General features: G+C 42.8%; 1 protein-coding gene across 1 annotated transcript in view; it reads right to left on the bottom strand.

The window, feature by feature from the left end:
* ints9 (integrator complex subunit 9) overlaps positions 1-12,159 on the bottom strand; it is a 57,447-nt gene that overhangs the window by 20,975 nt on the left and 24,313 nt on the right. The window contains exons 7-11 of the mRNA XM_059986730.1: positions 10,409-10,529; positions 8,947-9,081; positions 4,810-4,921; positions 2,481-2,661; positions 72-132 (exon numbers count right to left, since the gene is read on the bottom strand). Coding sequence (XP_059842713.1) covers positions 72-132; positions 2,481-2,661; positions 4,810-4,921; positions 8,947-9,081; positions 10,409-10,529 — 610 coding nt within the window. The remainder of the gene's footprint in view (positions 1-71; positions 133-2,480; positions 2,662-4,809; positions 4,922-8,946; positions 9,082-10,408; positions 10,530-12,159) is intronic.

The following is a 12,159-nucleotide window of genomic DNA, read 5'->3' as shown; positions in this document are numbered from 1 at the left end:
CTGGATCTCCTGCATCTGCAGAATTTCTTGCATGACTAAAGGCCAAATGCCAGGTCCCAGTTGCTCCTTACCTCTGCGTGTGGAAATGGTGGCTCTGGCAGGTAGACTTTTGACTGCTTATTGTGACAAAGCCTAAAGCGAGAAAGGGCAACAAAGTGAAACAAGTGCAAATTCTGCTGAGATAACATACCAATGTGAGGCGTGCAAATCTGAGAGTACGTACAAAGGAGCTCTGCCATAAAGTAGTTACATTACTGGTAAATCAATGATTCGGGGTTCAGAGATCAGATTTTATCCCAGCATGTGGAGAACTTATATTCAATGAACAACGTTACTGTTAATAGAAGTGCCTCGATGGCCTGGGAAGCACAGGTTGTTAATCAGAATCAGATTTAATATCACCGGCACGTTGTTACAATGATGAAAATAAATACCTTAACAAAAGCTATACAAAAAAAATGTGTGAAATGATTAATGTGGAAAATTTGGAGTGTACCGTTCATTACTTAGTGGCTCAGTTAAGGAGGAGCATTAAATCCTTGGACTGTAGAAATGAATGTGAAATTCCACATGGTGCTAAGGAAATTTAAATAAGTTTGGATTGAAAAGTTAGTATCAGAGTACTTGATACTAACATTTGAATCACAGGGAAGCAGGTCTACGCGTCTTACCAGGTTGAACTGATGGATAACCCCAGACCTCCCTGTGGTGAAGGATGATCCCTATCGCGGGGGAGTTAATGATCAAAGGCACAGCATCAGATTAGAAGGACATTCCTTTAGATGAGGAAAATGGAGGTGAATCTGTGGAATTCATGGCCACAGCTGTGGAGGCTATGTCACTGGGTATATTTAAAGTTGAGGTAGATAGGTTCTTGATTAGTCAGGGCACTAAAGGTTATTGGGAGAAGACAGGAAAATGGGGTCGAGAGGAATAATTCAACCATGATGAAATGGCAGAGCTGACTCGATGGGCCAAATGGCCCAATTCTACTCCAATGCCAACTGAAATGGCTGAGGAAACCACAGTTCAAGGAATGATTTATATTCTCAAAGTTACGGTCCGAGGGTAGATATTTCAGCATATCACATCTACACTGACTAAGCATTCCTCCACATGAATCTATTTTCCTTCTTCCATTCCCATTAACTGAATCTGGGGCGCCGTGGTAGTGTAGTGGTTAGCGCAACACTATGACGGCTCGGGGCATCGGAGTTTGGCGCCTTCCGCGTGGAAGTTTATACATTTCTACCTGTGTGCGTGTGGGTCTCCTCCCTGTGCTCTGGTTTCCTCCCACAGAACCCAGAAATCTACAGCACATTACAGGCCCTTCGGTCCACACTAGTCCAAAGATGCACCGGTTAGTAGTTAATTGGTGATTGTAAATCGTGTGGTGACTCGGCCGAGGTTAAAATCGGTGGGTCACCGGGCAGTTCAGTTGCAAGGTAACCCACTTCTGGCGCCATACACCTGCTCCAATCCATACTTTTACCCAGCTTTTATATACTATATATAAGATGAATTAATGCATGACTAAAGTTATAGTTTAATCATTTTTTCTTTTTAACAAGCTCATGTATTTTTCAGTATGTGGTGGCTCATTCCCCTCTCACTGGCAGAAAGCGGTACAGCAACTAAACTAATGGCTTATTACCCTCCACATTTTTCACTGGCTAAACATTACTAGCGCACTACCCACGTCATGTAATTGGTTGGTTTAGTTTATCTGAGGAATTTTCCTTATCTTAACTATAAAAGTGATGTATTTTTCAGTGGCACCATCTTTTGCCTTCACATTCTTTGCTGTTCGTTCACCCCTTAGCTTCATTTCTCAGCTCTTAAATTTCCACAGCACCATGTGAAATTTCACATTCATTTCTCCAGGCTGATTGCCTCAGGGTTTAATGCTAGTCCTTAACTCAACTGCATGTAATAAACCTATCAAACTCCACTTTAAAAATACTTAATGACTTGGCTGCCTATGGTAACCACCACATAAATCCCTCCTCATCTCTGTTCTAAAGAGACATGCATACATTCTGATCCTAGACTCCTCCACTATAGGAAACATTCCCTCCAAGTCCACTTTATCCAGGCCTTTCAATAGTTGATAGGTTTCATTAAGATCCCCCTTTGTTCTGAACACCAGCGAGTACAGGCCCAGAGCTGTTAACCCCTTCATTCCTGGGATAGCTTTGTGCACCTCCTTTGCACCTTTTCCAATGCCCCCACATCCTTTCCTAGACAAGAGGCTCATAACTGCTCACAATACTCAAAGTGCAGTCTGACCTTATAAAGTGTCAGCTTAACATCCCTGGTTTTATATTCCAGTCCACTCGAAATGAATGCTAACGTTACATTTGGCTTCCTTATCACTGACTCAACCTCCACGAAACCCTGTAGGAGGACTACCGAGTCCTTTGCACCTGTGATTTCTGAATTTGCTCCCTGTAAAGTGTGTGTAACTGCTGCACACTTACCACTCTGCAAAGATCTGGGAGAACTCTAGTGAGCTGTTAGCTACAGGAGAGATGAAGTAAAATGGGACACTGGAGAGTCCAGCTGAATCGATGTACTGGTACAGACACTCCATCAAGTCGTATATCACACCAGAAGGATAGCATGGAACCAGGACATTTCCCCCACTTCGAATGGTCACAGCTGAAACAAGGTTAAAAAAGATAACAGCACTTAAGGGAGATTTGGATTCGGGTGGGAAATACAGGAGCTCCAGGTCCCACACCACAATTATTACTCTGCAAACATCAGGCTCCTGATCCAGGGTGGATCATTTCACTCAGCACTTCCCTGAACTGATTCCACAACCTACAGACTCACTTTCAATGACTCAACAACTCAGGATCTTGGGTTGTTTATTTATTTCAATTTGCACAATTTGTCTTCTTTTACACTTTGGTTGTTAGTTAGTCTTTACTATGTATAACTTCCCATAAATTCTTCTGTATTTATTTTCCTGTGCCTGCAAGAAAATGAATCTCAAGATAGTATGGGGTGGGGGGGGGGGGAAAGTGTGTTACATACATACATATATACACACACACACACACACACACACACACACATACACTTTGCTAATAAATTTACTTTGAACCTTGACTTTAGATGACTACATGGAAAAGGGTTTAGAGCAGGGGTTCCCACCATGGGGTCCATAAACCCCTCAGTTAATGGTAGGGGTTGGGAACCCCTGGTTTGGAAGGATATGGACCAAAAGCAGGCAAATGGAACCAGCTTGGTGCTAGCAGGGCTGGCATGGGCCCGTTTCCATACTATTTCACTCTTTGACTCTATAAAGTGTGGAAAGCCTACTCAAGGATATTGCTGGATTTTGTACCAGATTGCAGTGAAAAACTTGCACTGCATACTGTTCGTACAGATCAACGCATTGCACAGTACGCTGAGGTAGAATAAAGTAAAACAATAACAGAATTCAGAATGAGGTGAACAGTTGCAGGGAAAGTGTAATGCAGGTAGACAATAAGGCGCAACGTCATAATGAGGTAGATTTTTCAAGAATCTCCTATCTCTATAAACTGATTTTAAAGGACGTTTAGAGTGGTCCACATTAAGTCAGGTTAAACTCGACAGTGAGAGTGAAATTACGGAGCAGTGGTTAACGCAATGCTACTCTAGCTCGGGCGCCGAATTCGGAGTTCAATTTCGACATCATCTGCGAGGAGTCTGTGGGATTTCCCCGGGTCTTCCTGGTTCCTCCCACAGCCCAAAGACAAACCAATTTCTAGGTTAATTGTTCTGTAATTAAGCGAGGGGCTGCTGGGTGGTGCAGCTCGTTGGGCTGGGAGGGCTTGATCCATGCTGCATCTCCAAATAAATTAAATAAAGTGCAATAGTTACAGAGAACATGCAGCGTAGGTAAACAAGAAGTGTAAGGATCTAACAAGGCATATTTTGAGGACTTGTTCAATAATCTGATAACGGTAGGATAGAAGCTGTCTTTGATCCTGGCGGTACGTGCTTTCATGCTGTTGTAACTTTCGCCCAATGAGAGAGAGGGGGTAGGCATTTTTAATAAGGCACCCAATATAATCAAACAACCAATTGAACTGATGAGCAATTATCAACCATTGAAAACAATATCAACCTCAATCGGGGGTTCCCAACCTTTTTGATGTCATGGACCCTTACCATCAAGCAAGGGTTCTGTGGAGTCAGCTTGCGAACCCCTGATCAAAATGAACAAAAATTTTAAATTTTAAGGAACTCTTCACAGGAGGAGAAAAAGATACAGGAAGAATTCTGAAGCTTTGGGCTCAGCAACAGTGGAACGACAGAATTGAAAGGTCCAGATAGAGTTCCAGTTTAATTGTCATTCAACCATACACATGAATACAGCCAAACGAAACAACATTCCTCTGCGGCTGAGGTGCAAAATACAGTACCAACAGCACATAGCACACTGCACTTACAAGTATGATAGAAGAAAATCATACAATTACAAAAAATGGTTAATTATCTAGCCCGTCCCCGAGTGTCATGGCTTGTACACTGATGGTCCATTTCTAAACACAGTGCTGGCTGAGGCCAACAAGACGAGCAAGATGGAATGAAATCCTTTTAACCAGGACGGGTGGACAAAAGGTCAATATCTGCGCTAAATTTGTGCTATATTGCTCTTGTTTGGGTAGTCGAGAAGGCAACACAGACCAAAGTATTTAGTTTCAATACTGGAGATGCTGTAAGATAAATTTCAGCAAAGACACAGAATGAAACATTCTGAGCCCAACGTCCTGGAAGGTGAATCACAACGGTAACCTTCCAATGCATTACCTAGGTTACTGCAGAACTCTCCCAGCATGCCGTCGGGGTTAGCAGTAGGGATCTGAGTGAGTCCAGTAAGGATGAGGACATCGCTGTTTTTCAAGGAAGTCTGTTCCATGGGCTGTAAATGAATAACAATACCGTGAAATGTTTCTCCCTACTTGAACTTAGAGCATCTTGACTTGTCTAACGTTTATCATCCAAATATTACATTGGGCTGGATATTCCGGGGTCTCGGAAGGTGCCTGAGCTCCGCAGTCACCTGTTCTTGGACTACACTGCTTCTTCCAGTGATATCTGGGCTTCTCCAAGTGCAAAGCTCAACTCCTGAAATGACCAGGAAAGCTGGTGGGGCCCACTTCCAGATTCTGCACAGACTAGATGGACCGAAGGGCTTGTTTCTCTGACTCCATCAAAAATACACATAAAACTTGTACTAAAGGTAACCAGATTAAATCATAGAACATAACGTGATGTTGTGCCAAACTTTCAGTCTACTCTAACCCTTCCCTGCCACACAGACCTCCATTTTGCTATCATCCATGTGCCTATCTGAGAATTTTTTTTAAAAAGGTCCCTAATGTATCTGCCTTCACTACTACTCTAACTAATGAAGGCCAACACACTGTACATTTACTTAACCACCTTCTTAGCCATTCTATCAGCTGGCATGACAGAAAAGTATGCTCATCGTTGCCGGAAGCCTCAGAACGGGAGAGTCTTTGGTCATCTACTCTGCCCTGTTGGAGGAAGCCACCATCACAGCACAGGCATCAAGGGCCAATATTCCACTGATGCAGAAGGCTGCTCCGTGGCCCAGTAAGTAATGAATTTAATTGACTTTATTTCTTACATTCTTCACATACATGGGTAAAAATCTTTATGTTACATCTCCATCTAAATGTGGAAAGTGCAATCATAGTAATTTGTAATAAATAGAACAGTCAATGTAATATAGAGTACACTCAAATCAGTGTGAGTTAATCAGTCTGATGGCCTGGTGGAAGAAGCTGTCCCGGAGCCTGTTGGTCCTGGCTTTTATGCTGCGGTGACTTGGATCCTACGGGCCCTTTTTTCACACCTGTCTTTGTAAACGTCCTGAATCATGGGAAGTTCACAACTACAGATGCGCTGGGCTGTCCATACCACATTCTACAGAATCCTACGATTAAGGGAGGTACAGTTCCCAGACCAGGCAGTGATGAAGCCAGTCAGGATGCTCTCAATTGTGCCCCTGTAGAAAGTCCTTAGGATTTGGGAGCCCATAACAATCTTCCTCAACTGTCTGAGGTGAAAGAGGCGTTGTTGTGCCTTTTTCATCACACAGCTGGTGTGTACAGACCAGTGAGGTTCTTGGTGATGTGGATGCTGACAAACTTGAAGCTGTTCATCTCTCAACCGCAGATCCATTGATGTCAATAGGGGTTAGCGAGTCTCCATTCCTCCTGTAGTCCACAACCAGCTCCCCTGTTTTTTGCGGCACTGAGGGAGGGGTTGCTTTCTTGATTCCCATATAAGGAATCCGGAGTTGTCAGAATTAAATGTGCAGGTGGCAGATCAAGAAGACATTAAATTCAAAAATTATTTGAGAAAAACATGATAGCATGTTTGATTCATGAAATATGAATAAGATTTTATTTAAAGAAACTGTTGGTTTCTCTAAATGATTCTCTAAATGTCACTTTATTGAGAACAGTACGATCTAATTTTTTAGTCATAGTTTAATAATAATAATAGGCATCCGTTAGTCTTGTGAGTCCATGGATTTGTGCCTTGGAAGGTTTTTCCAGGGCGCAGGCCTAGGCAGGGTTGTATGGGAGACCGGCAGTTGCCCAAGCTGCAGGCCTTCCCCTCTCCACGCCACCGATGTTGTCCAAGGGAAGGGCACTAGGACCCATGCAGCTTGGGACCAGGCAATGTGTTGTTAAGTGCCTTGCTCAAAGACACAACACGCTGCCTCAGCCAAGGCTCGAACCAGTGACCTTCAGATCACTAGACCGATGCCTTATCCACTAGGCCACGTGCCAATACAGTCATAGTTTACAATATTAACATCAAACCTGGGAAAGAATTTCAAAGACAGAGACCCTGGATATCCCCTATGAAACATGTCAGCCTTGTTTATTCTCAATTGTCTTTGTTCTTTTCTTCATTAAAATACACCACTGTTTTACGAATGTGCATTTGTAATCTAACAAAAGAATATGGTATATTTGATGGTTCCTCCTGATGAAGAGTCTCAGCCCAAAACATCGACTCTTTATTTCTCTCCATAGATGCTGCCTGACCTACTGGATTCCTTCAGCATTTTATGTGTTAATACAGTTTATATTTTCCATTTTATCTGCCTTTTATTTCTCCAAGCACAATTCCAGTTTCATTGATAGTTTACTAGTTGGTCTGAATGCACTGTGGAAGTTGTGGCAAAGCAAGAGTTAACATAATGTCTAGATAAGGATAGGTTGTAGATAGCCCAGATAAGAAAGCTCACCAATTTAAACATACACTATATATCAAATGATCAATATCTGTAATTGCTAGTGAATTGAGTACAAAAGTAGCATTTCTATGCTCTGAGCAGTTCAGTGACAGGGGCCACACTGTTCTCCTTGTGCACAAGTACAATGAAGTACGATTGAGGAGTGAGTGTGAGTTTTCAGAGTCCAGTAGATGGGTGTTGACGGCACCTCCATGGCCATTTATCAGGAATGCTGTGTTCACAGGGCTCCTTGCAGCATCTTCTTTGACTTGCTACCATCAAGCAGCAGGCTCCAGTGCACGAGGGCAAGAATGGTCAGGGTGGAAAACACGTTCTTCCCTCAGGCCGTTAGGCTTCTGAACTCTTTGCCGCATCGTATTCCAATTGTCACCGGATAATTTGTACTGTACCCTACAATAATTTATGCACTTCACTTTGTTTATTTAAGTGTAATTCATTTGTAGGTTTAATTCTTATTGTGTGTTGTACATACTACTGTGCTCTACACCCTGGCCTAGAGAAACATGGTGGTATACATGTATATAGCCAAATGACAGTAAAGTTCACTTGATTCCTGTAAAGGATTCCCGGGACCATGACTTCAATGGGTACATTTAATGTCAGGGAAATGGCTTTATCCAGTTACTCAAACACCAACCTCTTTACGCCACCTCTACTAGTGATTAACCCCCAAGCGTGAACTATGCTGCACAAGCGACAAACCCTCCGAGAAGAAATTCAGCCTGTCTCTCCTGAAAGTGGGGGGGGGGGGGGGGGGGGAATGTTAGAGGCAAGTTCCTCACACAGAGAGTGATGGGTGTGTGGAACACCCTGCCAGGGGTAGTGGTAGAGGTAGATACGTTAGGCGCATTTAAATAACTCTGAGATAGGCATACGGATGATAGAAAATTGAGGGGAAAGTAGAAAGGAAGGATTAGATTAATATTAGCAGGTTAAAAGGCCGACACAACAACATGGGCCGAAGGGTTTATACTGTGCTGCAGTGTTCTATGAACTATAATGCTCTAGGATTATTGATAGCCCCCTGAACTTCAGTAAAAGATACTATTCACTTACCTCAGGGATAAACCAGTTAGAGTATGTCCTATGAAAGCATTCTGGTCTCCCCCCCTCGCTCATCTGGCAGAAGATATGAAAGCTCGTACTACCAGACTCAAAGACTGTTATCCTACTCTCATGAAATTCTTGAACGGACCTCTGGTATGATAAGATAGACTCTTGGCCTCACAGTCTATCTTGTAAAGCCCTTGCACTTTATCGTTTCCCTGATCTGCGCTTTTCAGTAGCTGTTGCACTTTATTCTGCATTGTTACTGTTTTACCTTGTTCCACCTCAATGTACGGTGTAGTGATTTAATCTGTATGAACAGTATGCAAGGCAAGCTTTTCACTGTGTCTTGGTTTGTTCTAGTCACATACACCAGTATGAATATTGGTGTTGGTAAAGAAAGAATGGAACGGAGAGGTCAAAGAAGGTTGGCAAAGATGTGGACAGCACGTTAGGGTGTGTGGCTGCAGGAAACAATCGATGTCTCACAGAACAGAGTGTCCTGTCAAATGGGGCATGCCCTTTGGAGATGCAATGACCATAAAACGGGGGATAAAAGTGTGCAGAATGCAGCTTAGTCTTCAGTCGTTAATAGTTACCTGTGGGTGGGTAGTGAGCAGCGAGGACCCCGAGACATAGGCCACTTTCTCGTAGTGCGACTGGATGATCCAATTAGAACTTCCCAGACAGTAGCCCGAGCTGAGGGGGGTGATCTGCACCGCACCGAAGAGTTCCTGACATTCCACAGAAACACAGAATCTTACTTACGATGTACAAGGCAGATTTAAATATACACTCAGTGAGCAATTTATTAGGTACAGAGTGGAACCCGGTGTGGTTTTCTGCTGCTGTAGCTCATCCACTTCAAGGTTCAACACGTTTATTTGAGTTACTGTCACTCTCCTGTCAGCTTGAACCAGTCAGGCTATTTTTATCAGACTTTGTTCATTAACAAGACATTTTCACTCACAAAACTGTTGCTCACTAGAATTTTTTTTTGGTTTTTTTGTGCCATTCTCTGTAAACTCTAGAGACTGTTGTGCATGAAAATCCCAGGAGATCAGCAGTTTCTGAGACACTCAAACCGAACCATCTGGCACCAACAACCATTCCACGGTCAGTCACTTCCATCCCATTTCTTCCTCATTCTGCTGCTTGGTCTGCATAGCAACTGAACCTCTTGACCATGTCTGAATGGTTTTATGCATTGAGTTGCTGCCAATTATTGACCGATTTGCACTAAAAAGCAATTGCAAAGGTGTACCTAATGAGGTGGCCACTGAGTATATTATTGGTTTCAACCCCTAAACTCTCTCTCCCCTGCCCGCTACTGCAGTGATAATCACCCGTACCTCCTCCACACACAGCCATGGATGATTAAAATGGGGCAAAATATTGAGCAGGCTGTTCTACAAAAATCTTTAATTGATGTCCTCGCTCCAAATCCACCTCTAAATACTGTATGTTCCTACAGTCATCATTTGATAGTGATCAACAAATTGAAATTAGGTAACTTTTCCTGCCTCCTGCATGGTGACATTGAGGTGAATTGTACCATCCCTTCTCGTTCTGTGACTAAGATCAGGTAACTGGTACAAATCAAGAGCTATATCTTGACCTGTTTATTCCAATTCAGAACATAATATAAATATTTCTAAAAGTGATCTGGATCCAGGTGAAAATTAGCTCCAGAAATAAAGCCATTGTCAAAGGTCAGTGATTGGAGTCAATTTCCAATGCAATAGTTTCCTCCGACACTCCAAAGACGTACTGGTTAGGGTCAGTGTGTCGTGGCCACGTTATGTTGCCGCTGGAAGCACAGTGACTCTTGCGGCTGCTCCCAGCACAATCCTCAAACTGTGTTGGCCCCTCACACAAATGATGCATTTCACTGTATGATTCGATGCACACGTGAAAAAAGCTAATCTTTAAACCAGAGAGCAAAAAAAACAGAAATGCAAATACAGTCTTTCTCTTCTAGTTGTTGCCAGCTTTGCAAAATAGTTTTGCAGTTTTTTTCCCCCTCTCAAGAGATTAATTTAATGCCAGAGAGGTACTTACTATTTTCTGAGAATACCCCACGAGCTGAACTTTACTCAGGGCCAAGTTGACCTCTGCCATTGTGTAACAGCGTCTCCAAGTCAAAACCTCCACAGCATCTTTTAGAGGAGCAGGTAAGTGTCTGGAAACAAGAAAGTAACCCTTTGAGAGACAGCAAAACAACATTCAGGAGCAGCTGTTTATCCTGAGAACAGAAAATGTGGACCTTTATTAAAGGTACCACAGACAGGAGAATGGAGTTGAGAGGGAAAATAAATCAGCCATGATGGAATGGCTGAGCAGATTCAACGGGAAAAATGGCCTAATTCTATTCCTACGTCTTATGGTCTTTCAAAAAGTAATAGCAGAGATTTATCACTAATGGATTGAAGGCAAACTCACAAAAATGAAAGTTAAGGATTCGTTGATGTAGACCAAATGGAATCTCTGTGGGAGATCTGTGTAGAGAAAGAGTTTCCAACCTGGTGTCCACTGGTTAATGGGAGGGATCCATGGCATAAAAACATTGGGAACTCCTGGTGCAGAGCATAAGCTATTAGACACTCACAGGCGCCAATAAGAAGAAACGATATGTAAGTGAAGTGGCTCTTGTAGGAGCAGACGTTGTTGGAGCAGAGAGTGTAAGAGTGGGCAGGCTCAGGCTCAACAAGCTGAGGTGAGAATGAGCTTGGGCAAGAACAAGTGGAAGCTCTATGAAAGTTTTTACTAAGTTCTTTTTTCTGTTAGCACATTGTTAGTGCGCTGAGAATGGATCCAGAGTTAGTGGTAAGTTCTTTGTGTGAGATGAGGGAACTTTCGAGAGACCTCCAGACTCCCTGATACTTGCATCTGCATGACTTGCACCAAACTGCAGCTTCTTAGAGACTGTGTAAAGGATCTGGAGCTGCAGCTTGACAATGTATGGGATAATGAGGTGACAGGAGATAGAAAAAGGCATGGAATATTTCAATATGCAGGTCGATTGAAACGGGATTTTCAGGAGACCTTTGAAGGCCTTTAGAAGGTGCTGCACACGAGGCTGCTTAACATGGGGCAGCACAATTGTGCAGAAGAGGAGGGAGGGAGGAGATGGGCAGTGGTGAAGAGAAGGGGAAGAAGATAACCAGAATGGGGACTGGGTAACAGGAGAAGGACAGAGAGGGGGATATTACTGGAGAGCTGGAGAAATCAATGTGCACTTTATTGCAGATACTCTTTCCATTTCTTGATGATTGTCTTAACTATACTCCAGACGATATTCAGTGACTTGGAAATTTTCTTGTATCCATCTCCTGACTTGTGCTTTTCAATAACCTTTTCGCGGAGTTGCTTGGAGTGTTCTTTTGTCTTCATGGTGTAGTTTTTGCCAGGAAACTGACTCCCCAGCAGTTGGACATCCAGACACAGGTGTATTTTTACTACAATCAATTGAAACACCCCGACTGCGCGCAGGTCTCCAAAAACAGTTCTCCATTTAAATAATTATGAGATTTCTAAAACTAATTGGCTGCACCAGTGATGAATTGGCACGTCATATTAAAAGGGTGGTGGGTGTGAATACTTACGCAATCAATTATTTTGTGTTTTAAATTTGTAATTAATTTAGATCACTTTGTAGAGATCTGTTTTCACTTAGACACAATGGAGTCAAAAAACAGACCAAATTAAATCCACTGTGATTCAATGCTGTAAAACAATGAAACATGAAAACTTCCAATGGTAGTGAATACTTTTTATAAGCACGGCATGAGAAGGTTTAGTCAGGGTGTCAA

The sequence above is a fragment of the Hypanus sabinus genome, chromosome 12 (assembly GCF_030144855.1).
Source record: "Hypanus sabinus isolate sHypSab1 chromosome 12, sHypSab1.hap1, whole genome shotgun sequence".
Taxonomy (NCBI): domain Eukaryota; kingdom Metazoa; phylum Chordata; class Chondrichthyes; order Myliobatiformes; family Dasyatidae; genus Hypanus; species Hypanus sabinus.
This window is presented reverse-complemented; position numbering and strand designations above follow the sequence as displayed.